At 54.6% G+C, this 23,525-nt stretch overlaps 2 protein-coding genes across 2 annotated transcripts; both read left to right on the top strand.

The window, feature by feature from the left end:
* Nucleotides 1-5,378: 5,378 nt before the first annotated feature.
* On the top strand, nucleotides 5,379-8,942 carry LOC143219991 (uncharacterized). The gene has a single exon (XM_076445752.1). It carries the CDS (start codon nucleotides 5,379-5,381, stop codon nucleotides 8,940-8,942), a length of 3,564 nt encoding a protein of 1,187 aa, XP_076301867.1.
* A 75-nt stretch (nucleotides 8,943-9,017) lies between these two features.
* Nucleotides 9,018-10,589, top strand: LOC143219992 (uncharacterized). The gene has a single exon (XM_076445753.1). It carries the CDS (start codon nucleotides 9,018-9,020, stop codon nucleotides 10,587-10,589), a length of 1,572 nt encoding a protein of 523 aa, XP_076301868.1.
* The last annotated feature ends 12,936 nt before the right edge of the window (nucleotides 10,590-23,525 follow it).

Genomic DNA, 23,525 nt, shown 5'->3' on the forward strand with positions numbered 1-23,525 from the left:
GATGCGCATGCGCAGATTTTTTGGGATGCGCATGCGCAGGTTTTTTGGGATGCGCATGGCTAGTCGAGCAAAAACACGTGCGAGAGGATGCATCCCGCAGGCTAGTCGCGTAAAAACACGTGCGAGACGATGCATCCCGCAGGCTTGTCGAGCAAAAACACGTGCGAGAGGATGCATCCCGCAGGCTAGTCGAGTAAAAACACGTGCGAGAGGATGCATCCCGCAGGCTAGTCGAGTAAAAACACGTGCGAGGTTTTGTGGGATGCGCATGCGCAGGTTTTGTGGGATGCGCATGCGCAGGTTTTTTGGATGCGCATGTGCAGGTTTTTTGGGATGCGCATGGCTAGTCGAGCAAAAACACGTGCGAGAGGATGCATCCCGCAGGCTAGTCGAGTAAAAACACGTGCGAAAGGATGCATCCCGCAGGCTAGTCGAGTAAAAACACGTGCGAGGTTTTGTGGGATGCGCATGCGCAGGTTATGTGGGATGCGCATGCGCAGGTTTTTTGGGATGCGCATGCGCAGGTTTTTTTGATGCGCATGCGCAGGTTTTTTGGGATGCGCATGGCTAGTCGAGCAAAAACACGTGCGAGAGGATGCATCCATCAGGGTAGTCGAGTAAAAACACGTGCGAGAGGATGCATCCCGCAGGCTAGTCGAGTAAAAACACGTGCGAGAGGATGCATCCCGCAGGGTAGTCGAGCAAAAACACGTGCGAGAGGATGCATCCCGCAGGCTAGTCGAGCAAAAACACGTGCGAGAGGATGCATCCCGCAGGCTAGTCGAGTAAAAACACGTGCGAGAGGATGCATCCCGCAGGCTAGTCGAGCACAAACACGTGCGAAAGGATGCATCCCGCAGGCTAGTCGAGCAAAAACACGTGCGAGAGGATGCATCCCGCAGGCTAGTCGAGTAAAAACACGTGCGAAAGGATGCATCCCGCAGTCTAGTCGAGCACAAACACGTGCGAGGTTTTGTGGGATGCGCATGCGCAGGTTTTGTGGGATGGGCATGCGCAGATTTTTTGGGATGCGCATGCGCAGGTTTTTTGGGATGCGCATGGCTAGTCGAGCAAAAACACGTGCGAGAGGATGCATCCCGCAGGCTAGTCGAGCAAAAACACGTGCGAGAGGATGCATCCCGCAGGATAGTCGAGCAAAAACACGTGCGAGAGGATGCATCCCGCAGGCTAGTCGAGTAAAAACACGTGCGAAAGGATGCATCCCGCAGTCTAGTCGAGCACAAACACGTGCGAGGTTTTGTGGGATGCGCATGCGCAGGTTTTGTGGGATGCGCATGCGCAGATTTTTTGGGATGCGCATGCGCAGGTTTTTTGGGATGCGCATGGCTAGTCGAGCAAAAACACGTGCGAGAGGATGCATCCCGCAGGCTAGTCGAGCAAAAACACGTGCGAGAGGATGCATCCCGCAGGCTAGTCGAGTAAAAACACGTGCGAAAGGATGCATCCCGCAGGCTAGTCGAGCACAAACACGTGCGAGGTTTTGTGGGATGCGCATGCCCAGATTTTTTGGGATGCGCATGCGCAGGTTTTTTGGGATGCGCATGGCTAGTCGAGCAAAAACACGTGCGAGAGGATGCATCCCGCAGGCTAGTCGAGTAAAAACACGTGCTAGACGATGCATCCCGCAGGCTAGTCGAGTAAAAACACGTGCGAGAGGATGCATCCCGCAGGCTAGTCGAGCAAAAACACGTGCGAGAGGATGCATCCCGCAGGCTAGTCGAGTAAAAACACGTGCGAAAGGATGCATCCCGCAGGCTAGTCGAGCACAAACACGTGCGAGGTTTTGTGGGATGCGCATGCGCAGGTTTTGTGGGATGCGCATGCGCAGATTTTTTGGGATGCGCATGCGCAGGTTTTTTGGGATGCGCATGGCTAGTCGAGCAAAAACACGTGCGAGAGGATGCATCCCGCAGGCTAGTCGAGCACAAACACGTGCGAGAGGATGCATCCCGCAGGCTAGTCGAGCAAAAACACGTGCGAGAGGATGCATCCCGCAGGCTAGTCGAGCAAAAACACGTGCGAGAGGATGCATCCCGCAGGCTAGTCGAGTAAAAACACGTGCGAGAGGATGCATCCCGCAGGCTAGTCGAGTAAAAACACGTGCGAGGTTTTGTGGGATGCGCATGCGCAGGTTTTGTGGGATGCGCATGCGCAGGTTTTTTGGGATGCGCATGTGCAGGTTTTTTGGGATGCGCATGGCTAGTCGAGCAAAAACACGTGCGAGAGGATGCATCCCGCAGGCTAGTCGAGTAAAAACACGTGCGAAAGGATGCATCCCGCAGGCTAGTCGAGTAAAAACACGTGCGAGGTTTTGTGGGATGCGCATGCGCAGGTTATGTGGGATGCGCATGCGCAGGTTTTTTGGGATGCGCATGCGCAGGTTTTTTTGGATGCGCATGCGCAGGTTTTTTGGGATGCGCATGGCTAGTCGAGCAAAAACACGTGCGAGAGGATGCATCCATCAGGGTAGTCGAGTAAAAACACGTGCGAGAGGATGCATCCCGCAGGCTAGTCGAGTAAAAACACGTGCGAGAGGATGCATCCCGCAGGGTAGTCGAGCAAAAACACGTGCGAGAGGATGCATCCCGCAGGCTAGTCGAGCAAAAACACGTGCGAGAGGATGCATCCCGCAGGCTAGTCGAGTAAAAACACGTGCGAGAGGATGCATCCCGCAGGCTAGTCGAGCACAAACACGTGCGAAAGGATGCATCCCGCAGGCTAGTCGAGCAAAAACACGTGCGAGAGGATGCATCCCGCAGGCTAGTCGAGTAAAAACACGTGCGAAAGGATGCATCCCGCAGTCTAGTCGAGCACAAACACGTGCGAGGTTTTGTGGGATGCGCATGCGCAGGTTTTGTGGGATGGGCATGCGCAGATTTTTTGGGATGCGCATGCGCAGGTTTTTTGGGATGCGCATGGCTAGTCGAGCAAAAACACGTGCGAGAGGATGCATCCCGCAGGCTAGTCGAGCAAAAACACGTGCGAGAGGATGCATCCCGCAGGCTAGTCGAGCAAAAACACGTGCGAGAGGATGCATCCCGCAGGCTAGTCGAGTAAAAACACGTGCGAAAGGATGCATCCCGCAGGCTAGTCGAGCACAAACACGTGCGAGGTTTTGTGGGATGCGCATGCGCAGGTTTTGTGGGATGCGCATGCCCAGATTTTTTGGGATGCGCATGCGCAGGTTTTTTGGGATGCGCATGGCTAGTCGAGCAAAAACACGTGCGAGAGGATGCATCCCGCAGGCTAGTCGAGTAAAAACACGTGCTAGACGATGCATCCCGCAGGCTAGTCGAGTAAAAACACGTGCGAGAGGATGCATCCCGCAGGCTAGTCGAGCAAAAACACGTGCGAGAGGATGCATCCCGCAGGCTAGTCGAGTAAAAACACGTGCGAAAGGATGCATCCCGCAGGCTAGTCGAGCACAAACACGTGCGAGGTTTTGTGGGATGCGCATGCGCAGGTTTTGTGGGATGCGCATGCGCAGATTTTTTGGGATGCGCATGCGCAGGTTTTTTGGGATGCGCATGGCTAGTCGAGCAAAAACACGTGCGAGAGGATGCATCCCGCAGGCTAGTCGAGCACAAACACGTGCGAGAGGATGCATCCCGCAGGCTAGTCGAGCAAAAACACGTGCGAGAGGATGCATCCCGCAGGCTAGTCGAGCAAAAACACGTGCGAGAGGATGCATCCCGCAGGCTAGTCGAGTAAAAACACGTGCGAAAGGATGCATCCCGCAGGCTAGTCGAGCACAAACACGTGCGAGGTTTTGTGGGATGCGCATGCGCAGGTTTTGTGGGATGCGCATGCGCAGATTTTTTGGGATGCGCATGCGCAGGTTTTTTGGGATGCGCATGGCTAGTCGAGCAAAAACACGTGCGAGAGGATGCATCCCGCAGGCTAGTCGCGTAAAAACACGTGCGAGACGATGCATCCCGCAGGCTAGTCGAGTAAAAACACGTGCGAGAGGATGCATCCCGCAGGCTAGTCGAGTAAAAACACGTGCGAGAGGATGCATCCCGCAGGCTAGTCGAGTAAAAACACGTGCGAGGTTTTGTGGGATGCGCATGCGCAGGTTTTTTGGGATGCGCATGCGCAGGTTTTGTGGGATGCGCATGGCTAGTCGGACAAAAACACGTGCGAGAGGATGCATCCCGCAGGCTAGTCGAGTAAAAACACGTGCGAGAGGATGCATCCCGCAGGCTAGTCGAGTAAAAACACGTGCGAGGTTTTGTGGGATGCGCATACGCAGGTTTTGTGGGATGCGCATGCGCAGGTTTTTTGGGATGCGCATGCACAGGTTTTTTGGGATGCGCATGCGCAGGTTTTTTGGGATGCGCATGGCTAGTCGAGCAAAAACACGTGCGAGAGGATGCATCCCGCAGGGTAGTCGAGTAAAAACACGTGCGAGAGGATGCATCCCGCAGGCTAGTCGAGTAAAAACACGTGCGAGAGGATGCATCCCGCAGGCTAGTTGTTCAGAAAACTCCTGTCCGTTTTCTGAATCTCGTCAGTTCATATCTTCGGGACTTTTAACTTTATATTAGCTTCATACCCATGACACTGGTGAGGCAAAAACTATTGCGCGCAGCCGTTTCTTATGCCTCACCAACGATCAGCTGTGTTCGACAACAGCGTTCGACAACAAGCGGCGAGGTGATCGACCGCCTATGTAAACCTCGTCGCATCGAAAGGTTGTCGAACTCGTAATAATGTCCCGTGGGCCATCGTCTCCTAGGTTTTTCCTTATCATGCTCCCGTTACCTAATTCCTTTGTTTCCCTCGCAGCTCCGGTTATTAGGCCATTGCCCTCACGAACGTTGCTGCGATCCTCGACCTTTTAATTTCAAAATCCCCTCTCATTATTCCTTCCGAAAACGATGGCCCACCAAAGTATAAAAGAGAGCGACGTCAGCCTCTCGCGGCTCTTATCGTAGTATCGTACTATCGAGTACACGAATTCTCAGCGCTCTTGTCACACTGACACACAGCTTACATTCACACATAATTATACACGTTCGGCTTTGATTCGCGATACTCGTACGTCATTTCGAGCGTGATCATTCGTTATTCTTTTCTGTTCTTTGTGTAACTGTTCATTTGGTGAAGTACATTCTGTTTCTGTGAATCTTATCTCCTCACACCTTTTCTTCTCTCCCTTTTTCGCCTTCCATAGCTAGAGTTTTCAACATTTGGTCCTTCGAGCCGGATACCTTCTGAATCCGTACCTACTGTTATTCCTGTCCACGTCTTCCAATCCTCGTACAACTCCTGTCGAACCCATCCGCGTCGTTGTTCTTTGTGCATCTCATATTCATCATCTACTCATCCTTCGCACCGTCTTCACTCGCCGCACCATGGACACATTGATTGCCGATCAACACCTTCTGCACGGACGTATGGCTCGAACGTGTGACAACGTTCGCAAGCTCGGCAAGGCAAAAATCACTAAGGCAGTCATCGAGGTCCATTTACGAAATCTGGACGCTCGCTGGAAGGAGTTCCAGAACAACGATGTGAGTATTCGACATGCTGCCACGGAGGATGACCTCAAGCGTGATTACTTCGCCCTGGACATCTTCACCTCCGGAGAAGACGCATACTGCCTTCAGCGGAGCGAACTGATGGAATGGTTCGAGGATCTCGACTCGACCAGGAAATCCATAACCGATGACGCTGCGCTGCCCATCCAAGGCTCACCTGCTAGAGCCCAACATATTGACGGCGCACAGGGAGTCAGTCTCACTGCACCGGCGAACACTTCGCCCATCCAAGTGCATGTGTCTCAATCTGCGCTTCCCAAGGCCGACTTACCCACCTTCACGGGATCGTACCATGAATGGATTCGGTACAGGGATCTCTTCACGACTCTCGTGCTGGAAGACGACTCCTGGAGCGATGCGGAGCGGTTCCACTACCTGGCCGCCAGCCTGAGTGGAGAAGCTGCTCAGCTAATCCAACGGGTACCAATATCCGGTCGCAACTTCCATCGGGCGTGGGAGTTGTTGGAGCATCGCTACGAAAATAGGAGGCTTCTCATCGACGCCCAGTTCGAGCTGCTGTTTACCATGAAAGAGATTCGCAAACACACTGCAGGGGAGCTGAAGAGAGTATTGAACTGCATATGCAACGTAGCGTCTACTCTGAACTCCCTGGACGTTCCCGTAGATGATTCTGCGTTCTGGATGGTCCAGTATGTAGTCCGCATCCTGGATGACCATACCCTGAAGCACTGGGAGCGGTCTCTGGGCAGTCGAACGAGTCCTCCCTCACTCTCGGAGCTGCTCGAATTCCTGGAAAAGACCGTCCGAACGCAGGAGGCGGTAGAGACGCGAGCTGGGACACGACGATCCGCATCTCGAGTGACGGTAGCCAGGGTCAAGACTCACCTCACCTCAACCGAGAACGAAGTCGCCCAGAAGCGGTCGACATGTTCGCTCTGTCAGGGTAGGCATCCCATCTACTTCTGCCAGGCATTCAAGGGAAAATCGCCATCGGAAAAGTTACAGTGGGTCAAATCCTCCGGGCTCTGCCTGAACTGCCTGGGCCATCACGAAGCTAGTGCGTGTCGGAACACTCACAAGTGCCATCAGTGTGCTCAGCCGCATCATACGACTCTCCACGACGCCATACGTGGGGCGGCGTCGACCAGGGTCAACAGCATGGTCACATCCAACGTCTCGGGTCTACAGAACGATACTGGTGCTATCCTGCTCGCCACCGCTCTAATCTCCGTGGGGGCACAAGGTCGGACCCGCATTGTCCGAGCTCTCATAGACCCATGTTCAGAGGTAACGCTGGTCAGCGAGGCATTGGTGCAGGCACTGCGAGCCCCGAGGTCTTCCTGCTCTCATGTCGTCGTCGGAGCCGGTGACACCCCAACATCAACGGTGCGAGGGAAGGCCACACTGACGATGTCACCCCGGGACCAACCGTCAGTCTGCCGCTCCGTGGAGGCGCTCATTCTTCCGCGCCTTACATCATACCGACCACCGGGACATCGAGGATCACTCACCTGGCCTCATATATCAGGGCTCACTCTGGCTGACCCTGACGTGACATCTAAGCAGCCAATCGAATTATTACTGGGAGCTGACGTGTACCCCACTATACTTTTGGACGGAATTCGTCGTGGTGATCGATGCACTCCGATAGCCCAGGAGACCATTTTCGGATGGATCCTGTCAGGTCCCACTACGAGATCTGGTGCATCTTATCCCACTGCCTTCAGCCACGCCTGCACCATCGACGATCTGACATCGCTAGTTCGCCGATTCTGGGAACAGGAGGAGGTACCAGCGTCGGACAAATCATTCTCCAGCGAAGAAGCAACGTGCGAAAAGCTGTTCGCCACCACCCACAGTCGAGAGGACGATGGCCGGTATGTGGTGAGACTCTGTTTTAACCATCCATTGCAGGCCCTTGGCGAAACCCACGGCGCAGCACGAAAAATCTTACTGGCCAACGAGCGACGCTTCCATGGGAATCACCAGCTACAGACAGCCTACAAACAATTCATGGCGGAGTACCGGCAGCTCGGGCACATGCAGCCTATACCGGAGGAGGATTGGATCTCGTCTCGCCCTCACTTTTATCTGCCGCATCATGGGGTGATGAAGGTCACCGACTCTTCCACGAAATTAAGGGTCGTCTTCAATGGGTCCAAGACGTCCTCCACAGGCACCTCGTTGAATGCCAACCTTTCAGCAGGCCCAAAACTACAGCTGGACCTGATGGACGTCCTCCTCCGATGGAGGCGACACAGAGTAGCCTTCATCGCCGACATCGAAAAGATGTATCGACAGATTAAGGTACATCGCGACGACTGGGATTTTCAGAGGATTCTTTGGAGAGACAGTCCTGACCAGCCCATCATCCCTCACCATCTGACTACAGTCACGTATGGCTTGACCTGCGCTCCGTATCTCGCCATCCGGACGCTACTCCAACTCGCCACGGACGAAGGGTCAAGGTTTCCCAGCGGCGCGACCCTACTGCAGGAAGCCACCTACGTGGATGACGTACTGTCAGGCGCAGATACCGTGGACGAGGCGTTACAAGTGCAAGAGGACATTGTCGGAATCTGCAGGTCAGGCGGATTCACATTAAAGAAATGGAACGCCAATCATCCTGCACTGCTCTCCAGTTTGCCACCTGATTTCCTGGCTACCTCCTCCGCCATCCCTTGGCACCCCGAACTCGGTTGCAGTGCACTGGGGCTCACCTGGCATCCCGACACTGACGACCTCTCATTCTCAGTCAAATCCTCCATTTCCTCTCTCAGACCTACGAAACGACAGGTGCTTTCACAGGTGGCCAAATTATTTGACCCCCTCGGCTGGCTGGCACCGTTCATTATTCGTGGCAAGATACTCATGCAACAGCTCTGGAAAGAACAATTGGACTGGGATGATGCGCTCCCCCCGTTGGCCGCGGAGCAGTGGAAGGAGTTGACCACCGAGATGCCCACCTTAGCCGACATCCGCATTCCTCGGTGGATCGGAGTGACCGACACCCAATCTTCAAGGCAGCTGCATATTTTTGTGGACGCCAGCGAAAAGGCTTTCGCTGCAGTTGCATATCTCCGAATTGGCGACTCCACGACGACCGCGTCCGCCGCACTGTTGGTGGCAAAGTCGAAGACTGCCCCGTTGAAGGTCGTTTCTCTCCCACGACTTGAGCTCTGCGCTGCTGTCTTGGGCGCACGACTGCTCTCACATGTCCGCCGGGAGCAACGGATATCAATCGACGAGGTGCATTTGTGGTCAGATTCCACCGTCGCACTCGCATGGCTACGAGGCGCCCCATCCCGCTGGAACACGTACGTGGCCAATCGTGTGTCAGAATTTCAGACCACCGTTCCAGACATCCGTCTGCACCACGTGGGCACGAAGGACAACCCGGCGGACTGTGCATCATGAGGAGTAACTTCAACCCAGCTGCGCAGCCATCGCCTTTGGTGGCACGGTCCAGAGTGGTTGATCACTCCACGATGTATGTGGGACACAGCTCTTCCAGCACTTACCACGGCGGAGGAAGAGAAACCCACCGCAGCAACTTGCCATCTCAGCATCCCTGTCGCTCATCCGTTTCTCCTGCGCTATTCATCCCTCAATCGGCTACTGAGAATCACCGCTTGGTGCTTACGGTGGAGAAAATGCACCGCACGCCGCGGCGCGCATAGTCTGCATCTACAACCAGACGAATTACGTCAGGCGGAGATCCGAGTCATCAAACTTGCTCAGCACTGTGACCATCCCGACGTCATCGCTGCATTGTCGACCTGCAGCCCGATCGGACGATCAAATCGACTCAGGGCAATGGCACCGTTTCTGGATGACCACGGCATCCTCCGCGTCGGAGGCCGTCTGAGACATTCGCTGCTGTCCTTTGACGAGCAGCATCCAATTATCCTGGCTCCGGACTCACCTCTCACCGGCCTAGTCATCGAACATCACCACCGACGCTCATTGCATGGAGGGGTTCAACTCACGCTGGCATCCATCCGCCAACGCTTCTGGATTCCGCAGGGACGACGACTGGTGAAAAAGTGCATCTCCCGATGCATCGCCTGTCGTCGATGGCGGGCGGCAACAAAGGAACAACGTATGGGTGACCTCCCTCCAACTAGGGTGACGCCTGCACGACCATTCCTCCATACCGGCGTCGACTACGCTGGCCCGGTGTCCATCAGAACTACAGCAGGACGAGGACGTAAGATCACCAAGGGATACGTGGCAATTTTTGTTTGTTTCAGTACCCGAGCCGTGCACATCGAGACAGTCACCGACTATACCTCCTCGGCCTTCCTAGCAGCCTTTCGCAGGTTCTCCAGTCGCCGTGGCCTATGCTCCACCCTGACCAGTGACTGTGGGACAAATTTCGTCGGAGCAGACCAGGAGCTGCGACGCCTGTTCACCGCTTCGTCCAAGGAAGCAGCAGCCATCTCCCATCACCTGTCCACAGACGGCGTGAGATGGAAATTCATTCCTCCCGGCGCACCACACTTTGGTGGACTGTGGGAAGCTGCTGTCCGCTCGGTCAAACACCATTTACGGCGGGTCCTGGGTGACGCGACCCTGACATACGAGGAGTTCACCACTGTCCTCTGTCAGGTGGAGGCGTGCCTAAATTCACGTCCCCTCCAAGCACTGACCGACGACCCGGAAGACCTCAGCCCACTGACGCCAGGGCACTTTCTTGTTGGCGGACCTCTGCTGGCCGTCCCTGAGCCAACGCTGCAGGACGTCCCGATGCACCGACTCTCCCGATGGCAACAACAACAGCAACGGGTTGAGCACTTCTGGCGCCGCTGGTCCAGTGAATACCTACACCAGCTCCAGACGCGCAAAAAATGGACCACCACGCAGCCGTCGCTGACTATTGGGGAGTTGGTCCTCATCAAGTCCGAGCTTACGCCCCCCTGCAAGTGGCCGCTGGCACGTATTACCGAGGTACACCCGGGCACCGACGGGCTTATCCGAATCGTCACCGTGAGAACCGCGACGAGCCAGTTCAAACGTCCCATCACAAAGATCGTTCCTCTATATCGGGAATCGGAACATTAATTTGGCATTGTATAATAGTAATATTTGGCGACAGCCAAAGGCGGGCGGAATGTTCAGAAAACTCCTGTCCGTTTTCTGAATCTCGTCAGTTCATATCTTCGGGACTTTTAACTTTATATTAGCTTCATACCCATGACACTGGTGAGGCAAAAACTATTGCGCGCAGCCGTTTCTTATGCCTCACCAACGATCAGCTGTGTTCGACAACAGCGTTCGACAACAAGCGGCGAGGTGATCGACCGCCTATGTAAACCTCGTCGCATCGAAAGGTTGTCGAACTCGTAATAATGTCCCGTGGGCCATCGTCTCCTAGGTTTTTCCTCATCATGCTCCCGTTACCTAATTCCTTTGTTTCCCTCGCAGCTCCGGTTATTAGGCCATTGCCCTCACGAACGTTGCTGCGATCCTCGACCTTTTAATTTCAAAATCCCCTCTCATTATTCCTTCCGAAAACGATGGCCCACCAAAGTATAAAAGAGAGCGACGTCAGCCTCTCGCGGCTCTTATCGTAGTATCGTACTATCGAGTACACGAATTCTCAGCGCTCTTGTCACACTGACACACAGCTTACATTCACACATAATTATACACGTTCGGCTTTGATTCGCGATACTCGTACGTCATTTCGAGCGTGATCATTCGTTATTCTTTTCTGTTCTTTGTGTAACTGTTCATTTGGTGAAATACATTCTGTTTCTGTGAATCTGATCTCCTCACACCTTTTCTTCTCTCCCTTTTTCGCCTTCCATAGCTAGAGTTTTCAACACTAGTCGAGCAAAAACACGTGCGAGAGGATGCATCCCGCAGGCTAGTCGAGTAAAAACACGTGCGAGAGGATGCATCCCGCAGGCTAGTCGAGTAAAAACACGTGCGAGGTTTTGTGGGATGCGCATGCGCAGGTTTTGTGGGATGCGCATGCGCAGGTTTTTTGGGATGCGCATGTGCAGGTTTTTTGGGATGCGCATGGCTAGTCGAGCAAAAACACGTGCGAGAGGATGCATCCCGCAGGCTAGTCGAGTAAAAACACGTGCGAGAGGATGCATCCCGCAGGCTAGTCGAGTAAAAACACGTGCGAGGTTTTGTGGGATGCGCATGCGCAGGTTATGTGGGATGCGCATGCGCAGGTTTTTTGGGATGCGCATGCGCAGGTTTTTTGGGATGCGCATGGCTAGTCGAGCAAAAACACGTGCGAGAGGATGCATCCATCAGGGTAGTCGAGTAAAAACACGTGCGAGAGGATGCATCCCGCAGGCTAGTCGAGTAAAAACACGTGCGAGAGGATGCATCCCGCAGGGTAGTCGAGCAAAAACACGTGCGAGAGGATGCATCCCGCAGGCTAGTCGAGTAAAAACACGTGCGAGACGATGCATCCCGCAGGCTAGTCGAGTAAAAACACGTGCGAGAGGATGCATCCCGCAGGCTAGTCGAGCAAAAACACGTGCGAGAGGATGCATCCCGCAGGCTAGTCGAGTAAAAACACGTGCGAGAGGATGCATCCCGCAGGCTAGTAGAGTAAAAACACGTGCGAGGTTTTGTGGGATGCGCATGTGCAGGTTTTTTGGGATGCGCATGGCTAGTCGAGCAAAAACACGTGCGAGAGGATGCATCCATCAGGGTAGTCGAGTAAAAACACGTGCGAGAGGATGCATCCCGCAGGCTAGTCGAGTAAAAACACGTGCGAGAGGATGCATCCCGCAGGCTAGTCGAGCAAAAACACGTGCGAGAGGATGCATCCCGCAGGCTAGTCGAGCAAAAACACGTGCGAGAGGATGCATCCCGCAGGCTAGTCGAGTAAAAACACGTGCGAGAGGATGCATCCCGCAGGCTAGTCGAGCACAAACACGTGCGAGAGGATGCATCCCGCAGGCTAGTCGAGCAAAAACACGTGCGAGAGGATGCATCCCGCAGGCTAGTCGAGTAAAAACACGTGCGAAAGGATGCATCCCGCAGTCTAGTCGAGCACAAACACGTGCGAGGTTTTGTGGGATGCGCATGCGCAGGTTTTGTGGGATGCGCATGCGCAGATTTTTTGGGATGCGCATGCGCAGGTTTTTTGGGATGCGCATGGCTAGTCGAGCAAAAACACGTGCGAGAGGATGCATCCCGCAGGCTAGTCGAGCAAAAACACGTGCGAGAGGATGCATCCCGCAGGCTAGTCGAGTAAAAACACGTGCGAAAGGATGCATCCCGCAGGCTAGTCGAGCACAAACACGTGCGAGGTTTTGTGGGATGCGCATGCGCAGGTTTTGTGGGATGCGCATGCGCAGATTTTTTGGGATGCGCATGCGCAGGTTTTTTGGGATGCGCATGGCTAGTCGAGCAAAAACACGTGCGAGAGGATGCATCCATCAGGGTAGTCGAGTAAAAACACGTGCGAGAGGATGCATCCCGCAGGCTAGTCGAGTAAAAACACGTGCGAGAGGATGCATCCCGCAGGGTAGTCGAGCAAAAACACGTGCGAGAGGATGCATCCCGCAGGCTAGTCGAGTAAAAACACGTGCGAGACGATGCATCCCGCAGGCTAGTCGAGTAAAAACACGTGCGAGAGGATGCATCCCGCAGGCTAGTCGAGCAAAAACACGTGCGAGAGGATGCATCCCGCAGGCTAGTCGAGTAAAAACACGTGCGAGAGGATGCATCCCGCAGGCTAGTAGAGTAAAAACACGTGCGAGGTTTTGTGGGATGCGCATGTGCAGGTTTTTTGGGATGCGCATGGCTAGTCGAGCAAAAACACGTGCGAGAGGATGCATCCATCAGGGTAGTCGAGTAAAAACACGTGCGAGAGGATGCATCCCGCAGGCTAGTCGAGTAAAAACACGTGCGAGAGGATGCATCCCGCAGGCTAGTCGAGCAAAAACACGTGCGAGAGGATGCATCCCGCAGGCTAGTCGAGCAAAAACACGTGCGAGAGGATGCATCCCGCAGGCTAGTCGAGTAAAAACACGTGCGAGAGGATGCATCCCGCAGGCTAGTCGAGCACAAACACGTGCGAGAGGATGCATCCCGCAGGCTAGTCGAGCAAAAACACGTGCGAGAGGATGCATCCCGCAGGCTAGTCGAGTAAAAACACGTGCGAAAGGATGCATCCCGCAGTCTAGTCGAGCACAAACACGTGCGAGGTTTTGTGGGATGCGCATGCGCAGGTTTTGTGGGATGCGCATGCGCAGATTTTTTGGGATGCGCATGCGCAGGTTTTTTGGGATGCGCATGGCTAGTCGAGCAAAAACACGTGCGAGAGGATGCATCCCGCAGGCTAGTCGAGCAAAAACACGTGCGAGAGGATGCATCCCGCAGGCTAGTCGAGTAAAAACACGTGCGAAAGGATGCATCCCGCAGGCTAGTCGAGCACAAACACGTGCGAGGTTTTGTGGGATGCGCATGCGCAGGTTTTGTGGGATGCGCATGCGCAGATTTTTTGGGATGCGCATGCGCAGGTTTTTTGGGATGCGCATGGCTAGTCGAGCAAAAACACGTGCGAGAGGATGCATCCCGCAGGCTAGTCGAGTAAAAACACGTGCGAGACGATGCATCCCGCAGGCTAGTCGAGTAAAATCACGTGCGAGAGGATGCATCCCGCAGGCTAGTCGAGCAAAAACACGTGCGAGAGGATGCATCCCGCAGGCTAGTCGAGTAAAAACACGTGCGAAAGGATGCATCCCGCAGGCTAGTCGAGCACAAACACGTGCGAGGTTTTGTGGGATGCGCATGCGCAGGTTTTGTGGGATGCGCATGCGCAGATTTTTTGGGATGCGCATGCGCAGGTTTTTTGGGATGCGCATGGCTAGTCGAGCAAAAACACGTGCGAGAGGATGCATCCCGCAGGCTAGTCGCGTAAAAACACGTGCGAGACGATGCATCCCGCAGGCTAGTCGAGTAAAAACACGTGCGAGAGGATGCATCCCGCAGGCTAGTCGAGCAAAAACACGTGCGAGAGGATGCATCCCGCAGGCTAGTCGAGTAAAAACACGTGCGAGAGGATGCATCCCGCAGGCTAGTCGAGTAAAAACACGTGCGAGGTTTTGTGGGATGCGCATGTGCAGGTTTTTTGGGATGCGCATGGCTAGTCGAGCAAAAACACGTGCGAGAGGATGCATCCATCAGGGTAGTCGAGTAAAAACACGTGCGAGAGGATGCATCCCGCAGGCTAGTCGAGCAAAAACACGTGCGAGAGGATGCATCCCGCAGGCTAGTCGAGTAAAAACACGTGCGAAAGGATGCATCCCGCAGGCTAGTCGAGCACAAACACGTGCGAGGTTTTGTGGGATGCGCATGCGCAGGTTTTGTGGGATGCGCATGCGCAGATTTTTTGGGATGCGCATGCGCAGGTTTTTTGGGATGCGCATGGCTAGTCGAGCAAAAACACGTGCGAGAGGATGCATCCCGCAGGCTAGTCGCGTAAAAACACGTGCGAGACGATGCATCCCGCAGGCTAGTCGAGTAAAAACACGTGCGAGAGGATGCATCCCGCAGGCTAGTCGAGCAAAAACACGTGCGAGAGGATGCATCCCGCAGGCTAGTCGAGTAAAAACACGTGCGAGAGGATGCATCCCGCAGGCTAGTCGAGTAAAAACACGTGCGAAGTTTTGTGGGATGCGCATGTGCAGGTTTTTTGGGATGCGCATGGCTAGTCGAGCAAAAACACGTGCGAGAGGATGCATCCATCAGGGTAGTCGAGTAAAAACACGTGCGAGAGGATGCATCCCGCAGGCTAGTCGAGTAAAAACACGTGCGAGAGGATGCATCCCGCAGGCTAGTCGAGCAAAAACACGTGCGAGAGGATGCATCCCGCAGGCTAGTCGAGCAAAAACACGTGCGAGAGGATGCATCCCGCAGGCTAGTCGAGCAAAAACACGTGCGAGAGGATGCATCCCGCAGGCTAGTCGAGTAAAAACACGTGCGAAAGGATGCATCCCGCAGTCTAGTCGAGCACAAACACGTGCGAGGTTTTGTGGGATGCGCATGCGCAGGTTTTGTGGGATGCGCATGCGCAGGTTTTTTGGGATGCGCATGTGCAGGTTTTTTGGGATGCGCATGGCTAGTCGAGCAAAAACACGTGCGAGAGGATGCATCCCGCAGGCTAGTCGCGTAAAAACACGTGCGAGACGATGCATCCCGCAGGCTAGTCTAGTAAAAACACGTGCGAGAGGATGCATCCCGCAGGCTAGTCGAGCAAAAACACGTGCGAGAGGATGCATCCCGCAGGCTAGTCGAGTAAAAACACGTGCGAGAGGATGCATCCCGCAGGCTAGTCGAGTAAAAACACGTGCGAGGTTTTGTGGGATGCGCATGTGCAGGTTTTTTGGGATGCGCATGGCTAGTCGAGCAAAAACACGTGCGAGAGGATGCATCCATCAGGGTAGTCGAGTAAAAACACGTGCGAGAGGATGCATCCCGCAGGCTAGTCGAGCAAAAACACGTGCGAGAGGATGCATCCCGCAGGCTAGTCGAGTAAAAACACGTGCGAAAGGATGCATCCCGCAGGCTAGTCGAGCACAAACACGTGCGAGGTTTTGTGGGATGCGCATGCGCAGGTTTTGTGGGATGCGCATGCGCAGATTTTTTGGGATGCGCATGCGCAGGTTTTTTGGGATGCGCATGGCTAGTCGAGCAAAAACACGTGCGAGAGGATGCATCCCGCAGGCTAATCGCGTAAAAACACCTGCGAGACGATGCATCCCGCAGGCTAGTCGAGTAAAAACACGTGCGAGAGGATGCATCCCGCAGGCTAGTCGAGCAAAAACACGTGCGAGAGGATGCATCCCGCAGGCTAGTCGAGTAAAAACACGTGCGAGAGGATGCATCCCGCAGGCTAGTCGAGTAAAAACACGTGCGAGGTTTTGTGGGATGCGCATGTGCAGGTTTTTTGGGATGCGCATGGCTAGTCGAGCAAAAACACGTGCGAGAGGATGCATCCATCAGGGTAGTCGAGTAAAAACACGTGCGAGAGGATGCATCCCGCAGGCTAGTCGAGTAAAAACACGTGCGAGAGGATGCATCCCGCAGGCTAGTCGAGCAAAAACACGTGCGAGAGGATGCATCCCGCAGGCTAGTCGAGCAAAAACACGTGCGAGAGGATGCATCCCGCAGGCTAGTCGAGCAAAAACACGTGCGAGAGGATGCATCCCGCAGGCTAGTCGAGTAAAAACACGTGCGAAAGGATGCATCCCGCAGTCTAGTCGAGCACAAACACGTGCGAGGTTTTGTGGGATGCGCATGCGCAGGTTTTGTGGGATGCGCATGCGCAGGTTTTTTGGGATGCGCATGTGCAGGTCTTTTGGGATGCGCATGGCTAGTCGAGCAAAAACACGTGCGAGAGGATGCATCCCGCAGGCTAGTCGAGTAAAAACACGTGCGAGAGGATGCATCCCGCAGGCTAGTCGAGTAAAAACACGTGCGAGGTTTTGTGGGATGCGCATGCGCAGGTTATGTGGGATGCGCATGCGCAGGTTTTTTGGGATGCGCATGCGCAGGTTTTTTGGGATGCGCATGCGCAGGTTTTTTGGGATGCGCATGCGCAGGTTTTTTGGGATGCGCATGGCTAGTCGAGCAAAAACACGTGCGAGAGGATGCATCCATCAGGGTAGTCGAGTAAAAACACGTGCGAGAGGATGCATCCCGCAGGCTAGTCGAGTAAAAACACGTGCGAGAGGATGCATCCCGCAGGGTAGTCGAGTAAAAACACGTGCGAGAGGATGCATCCCGCAGGTTAGTCGAGTAAAAACACGTGCGAGAGGATGCATCCCGCAGGCTAGTCGAGCAAAAACACGTGCGAGAGGATGCATCCCGCAGGCTAGTCGAGCAAAAACACGTGCGAGAGGATGCATCCCGCAGGCTAGTCGAGTAAAAACACGTGCGAGAGGATGCATCCCGCAGGCTAGTCGAGCACAAACACGTGCGAGAGGATGCATCCCGCAGGCTAGTCGAGCAAAAACACGTGCGAGAGGATGCATCCCGCAGGCTAGTCGAGTAAAAACACGTGCGAAAGGATGCATCCCGCAGTCTAGTCGAGCACAAACACGTGCGAGGTTTTGTGGGATGCGCATGCGCAGGTTTTGTGGGATGCGCATGCGCAGATTTTTTGGGATGCGCATGCGCAGGTTTTTTGGGATGCGCATGGCTTGTCGAGCAAAAACACGTGCGAGAGGATGCATCCCGCAGGCTAGTCGAGCAAAAACACGTGCGAGAGGATGCATCCCGCAGGCTAGTCGAGTAAAAACACGTGCGAAAGGATGCATCCCGCAGGCTAGTCGAGCACAAACACGTGCGAGGTTTTGTGGGATGCGCATGCGCAGGTTTTGTGGGATGCGCATGCGCAGATTTTTTGGGATGCGCATGCGCAGGTTTTTTGGGATGCGCATGGCTAGTCGAGCAAAAACACGTGCGAGAGGATGCATCCCGCAGGCTAGTCGAGTAAAAACACGTGCGAGACGATGCATCCCGCAGGCTAGTCGAGTAAAATCACGTGCGAGAGGATGCATCCCGCAGGCTAGTCGAGCAAAAACACGTGCGAGAGGATGCATCCCGCAGGCTAGTCGAGTAAAAACACGTGCGAGACGATGCATCCCGCAGGCTAGTCGAGTAAAATCACGTGCGAGAGGATGCATCCCGCAGGCTAGTCGAGCAAAAACACGTGCGAGAGGATGCATCCCGCAGGCTAGTCGAGTAAAAACACGTGCGAAAGGATGCATCCCGCAGGCTAGTCGAGCACAAACACGTGCGAGGTTTTGTGGGATGCGCATGCGCAGATTTTTTGGGATGCGCATGGCTAGTCGAGCAAAAACACGTGCGAGAGGATGCATCCATCAGGGTAGTCGAGTAAAAACACGTGCGAGAGGATGCATCCCGCAGGCTAGTCGAGTAAAAACACGTGCGAGAGGATGCATCCCGCAGGCTAGTCGAGCAAAAACACGTGCGAGAGGATGCATCCCGCAGGCTAGTCGAGCAAAAACACGTGCGAGAGGATGCATCCCGCAGGCTAGTCGAGCAAAAACACGTGCGAGAGGATGCATCCCGCAGGCTAGTCGAGTAAAAACACGTGCGAAAGGATGCATCCCGCAGTCTAGTCGAGCACAAACACGTGCGAGGTTTTGTGGGATGCGCATGCGCAGGTTTTGTGGGATGCGCATGCGCAGGTTTTTTGGGATGCGCATGTGCAGGTTTTTTGGGATGCGCATGGCTAGTCGAGCAAAAACACGTGCGAGAGGATGCATCCCGCAGGCTAGTCGAGTAAAAACACGTGCGAGAGGATGCATCCCGCAGGCTAGTCGAGCAAAAACACGTGCGAGAGGATGCATCCCGCAGGCTAGTCGAGTAAAAACACGTGCGAGAGGATGCATCCCGCAGGCTAGTAGAGTAAAAACACGTGCGAGGTTTTGTGGGATGCGCATGTGCAGGTTTTTTGGGATGCGCATGGCTAGTCGAGCAAAAACACGTGCGAGAGGATGCATCCATCAGGGTAGTCGAGTAAAAACACGTGCGAGAGGATGCATCCCGCAGGCTAGTCGAGTAAAAACACGTGCGAGAGGATGCATCCCGCAGGCTAGTCGAGCAAAAACACGTGCGAGAGGATGCATCCCGCAGGCTAGTCGAGCAAAAACACGTGCGAGAGGATGCATCCCGCAGGCTAGTCGAGTAAAAACACGTGCGAGAGGATGCATCCCGCAGGCTAGTCGAGCACAAACACGTGCGAGAGGATGCATCCCGCAGGCTAGTCGAGCAAAAACACGTGCGAGAGGATGCATCCCGCAGGCTAGTCGAGTAAAAACACGTGCGAAAGGATGCATCCCGCAGTCTAGTCGAGCACAAACACGTGCGAGGTTTTGTGGGATGCGCATGCGCAGGTTTTGTGGGATGCGCATGCGCAGATTTTTTGGGATGCGCATGCGCAGGTTTTTTGGGATGCGCATGGCTAGTCGAGCAAAAACACGTGCGAGAGGATGCATCCCGCAGGCTAGTCGAGCAAAAACACGTGCGAGAGGATGCATCCCGCAGGCTAGTCGAGTAAAAACACGTGCGAAAGGATGCATCCCGCAGGCTAGTCGAGCACAAACACGTGCGAGGTTTTGTGGGATGCGCATGCGCAGGTTTTGTGGGATGCGCATGCGCAGATTTTTTGGGATGCGCATGCGCAGGTTTTTTGGGATGCGCATGGCTAGTCGAGCAAAAACACGTGCGAGAGGATGCATCCCGCAGGCTAGTCGAGTAAAAACACGTGCGAGACGATGCATCCCGCAGGCTAGTCGAGTAAAATCACGTGCGAGAGGATGCATCCCGCAGGCTAGTCGAGCAAAAACACGTGCGAGAGGATGCATCCCGCAGGCTAGTCGAGTAAAAACACGTGCGAAAGGATGCATCCCGCAGGCTAGTCGAGCACAAACACGTGCGAGGTTTTGTGGGATGCGCATGCGCAGGTTTTGTGGGATGCGCATGCGCAGATTTTTTGGGATGCGCATGCGCAGGTTTTTTGGGATGCGCATGGCTAGTCGAGCAAAAACACGTGCGAGAGGATGCATCCCGCAGGCTAGTCGTGTAAAAACACGTGCGAGACGATGCATCCCGCAGGCTAGTCGAGTAAAAACACGTGCGAGAGGATGCATCCCGCAGGCTAGTCGAGCAAAAACACGTGCGAGAGGATGCATCCCGCAGGCTAGTCGAGTAAAAACACGTGCGAGAGGATGCATCCCGCAGGCTAGTCGAGTAAAAACACGTGCGAGGTTTTGTGGGATGCGCATGTGCAGGTTTTTTGGGATGCGCATGGCTAGTCGAGCAAAAACACGTGCGAGAGGATGCATCCATCAGGGTAGTCGAGTAAAAACACGTGCGAGAGGATGCATCCCGCAGGCTAGTCGAGTAAAAACACGTGCGAGAGGATGCATCCCGCAGGCTAGTCGAGCAAAAACACGTGCGAGAGGATGCATCCCGCAGGCTAGTCGAGCAAAAACACGTGCGAGAGGATGCATCCCGCAGGCTAGTCGAGCAAAAACACGTGCGAGAGGATGCATCCCGCAGGCTAGTCGAGTAAAAACACGTGCGAAAGGATGCATCCCGCAGTCTAGTCGAGCACAAACACGTGCGAGGTTTTGTGGGATGCGCATGCGCAGGTTTTGTGGGATGCGCATGCGCAGGTTTTTTGGGATGCGCATGTGCAGGTTTTTTGGGATGCGCATGGCTAGTCGAGCAAAAACACGTGCGAGAGGATGCATCCCGCAGGCTAGTCGAGTAAAAACACGTGCGAGAGGATGCATCCCGCAGGCTAGTCGAGTAAAAACACGTGCGAGGTTTTGTGGGATGCGCATGCGCAGGTTATGTGGGATGCGCATGCGCAGGTTTTTTGGGATGCGCATGCGCAGGTTTTTTGGGATGCGCATGCGCAGGTTTTTTGGGATGCGCATGGCTAGTCGAGCTAAAACACGTGCGAGAGGATGCATCCATCAGGGTAGTCGAGTAAAAACACGTGCGAGAGGATGCATCCCGCAGGCTAGTCGAGTAAAAACACGTGCGAGAGGATGCATCCCGCAGGGTAGTCGAGTAAAAACACGTGCGAGAGGATGCATCCCGCAGGCTAGTCGAGTAAAAACACGTGCGAGAGGATGCATCCCGCAGGCTAGTCGAGCACAAACACGTGCGAGAGGATGCATCCCGCAGGCTAGTCGAGCAAAAACACGTGCGAGAGGATGCATCCCGCAGGCTAGTCGAGTAAAAACACGTGCGAAAGGATGCATCCCGCAGGCTAGTCGAGCAAAAACACGTGCGAGGTTTTGTGGGATGCGCATGCGCAGGTTTTGTGGGATGCGTATGCGCAGGTTTTTTGGGATGCGCATGTGCAGGTTTTTTGAGATGCGCATGGCTAGTCGAGCAAAAACACGTGCGAGAGGATGCATCCCGCAGGCTAGTCGAGCACAAACACGTGCGAGAGGATGCATCCCGCAGGCTAGTCGAGCAAAAACACGTGCGAGAGGATGCATCCCGCAGGCTAGTCGCGTAAAAACACGTGCGAGACGATGCATCCCGCAGGCTAGTCGAGTAAAAACACGTGCGAGAGGATGCATCCCGCAGGCTAGTCGAGCAAAAACACGTGCGAGAGGATGCATCCCGCAGGCTAGTCGAGTAAAAACACGTGCGAGAGGATGCATCCCGCAGGCTAGTCGAGTAAAAACACGTGCGAGGTTTTGTGGGATGCGCATGTGCAGGTTTTTTGGGATGCGCATGGCTAGTCGAGCAAAAACACGTGCGAGAGGATGCATCCATCAGGGTAGTCGAGTAAAAACACGTGCGAGAGGATGCATCCCGCAGGCTAGTCGAGTAAAAACACGTGCGAGAGGATGCATCCCGCAGGCTAGTCGAGCAAAAACACGTGCGAGAGGATGCATCCCGCAGGCTAGTCGAGTAAAAACACGTGCGAGAGGATGCATCCCGCAGGCTAGTCGAGCAAAAACACGTGCGAGAGGATGCATCCCGCAGGCTAGTCGAGTAAAAACACGTGCGAAAGGATGCATCCCGCAGTCTAGTCGAGCACAAACACGTGCGAGGTTTTGTGGGATGCGCATGCGCAGGTTTTGTGGGATGCGCATGCGCAGGTTTTTTGGGATGCGCATGTGCAGGTTTTTTGGGATGCGCATGGCTAGTCGAGCAAAAACACGTGCGAGAGGATGCATCCCGCAGGCTAGTCGAGTAAAAACACGTGCGAGAGGATGCATCCCGCAGGCTAGTCGAGTAAAAACACGTGCGAGGTTTTGTGGGATGCGCATGCGCAGGTTATGTGGGATGCGCATGCGCAGGTTTTTTGGGATGCGCATGCGCAGGTTTTTTGGGATGCGCATGCGCAGGTTTTTTGGGATGCGCATGCGCAGGTTTTTTGGGATGCGCATGGCTAGTCGAGCTAAAACACGTGCGAGAGGATGCATCCATCAGGGTAGTCGAGTAAAAACACGTGCGAGAGGATGCATCCCGCAGGCTAGTCGAGTAAAAACACGTGCGAGAGGATGCATCCCGCAGGGTAGTCGAGTAAAAACACGTGCGAGAGGATGCATCCCGCAGGCTAGTCGAGTAAAAACACGTGCGAGAGGATGCATCCCGCAGGCTAGTCGAGCAAAAACACGTGCGAGAGGATGCATCCCGCAGGCTAGTCGAGCAAAAACACGTGCGAGAGGATGCATCCCGCAGGCTAGTCGAGTAAAAACACGTGCGAGAGGATGCATCCCGCAGGCTAGTCGAGCACAAACACGTGCGAGAGGATGCATCCCGCAGGCTAGTCGAGCAAAAACACGTGCGAGAGGATGCATCCCGCAGGCTAGTCGAGTAAAAACACGTGCGAAAGGATGCATCCCGCAGTCTAGTCGAGCACAAACACGTGCGAGGTTTTGTGGGATGCGCATGCGCAGGTTTTGTGGGATGCGCATGCGCAGATTTTTTGGGATGCGCATGCGCAGGTTTTTTGGGATGCGCATGGCTAGTCGAGCAAAAACACGTGCGAGAGGATGCATCCCGCAGGCTAGTCGAGCAAAAACACGTGCGAGAGGATGCATCCCGCAGGCTAGTCGAGTAAAAACACGTGCGAAAGGATGCATCCCGCAGGCTAGTCGAGCACAAACACGTGCGAGGTTTTGTGGGATGCGCATGCGCAGGTTTTGTGGGATGCGCATGCGCAGATTTTTTGGGATGCGCATGCGCAGGTTTTTTGGGATGCGCATGGCTAGTCGAGTAAAAACACGTGCGAGAGGATGCATCCCGCAGGCTAGTCGAGTAAAAACACGTGCGAGAGGATGCATCCCGCAGGCTAGTCGAGCAAAAACACGTGCGAGAGGATGCATCCATCTGGGTAGTCGAGTAAAAACACGTGCGAGAGGATGCATCCCGCAGGCTAGTCGAGTAAAAACACGTGCGAGAGGATGCATCCCGCAGGCTAGTCGAGCAAAAACACGTGCGAGAGGATGCATC

This window comes from Lasioglossum baleicum, unplaced genomic scaffold (assembly GCF_051020765.1).
Source record: "Lasioglossum baleicum unplaced genomic scaffold, iyLasBale1 scaffold0126, whole genome shotgun sequence".
Lineage (NCBI taxonomy): Eukaryota > Metazoa > Arthropoda > Insecta > Hymenoptera > Halictidae > Lasioglossum > Lasioglossum baleicum.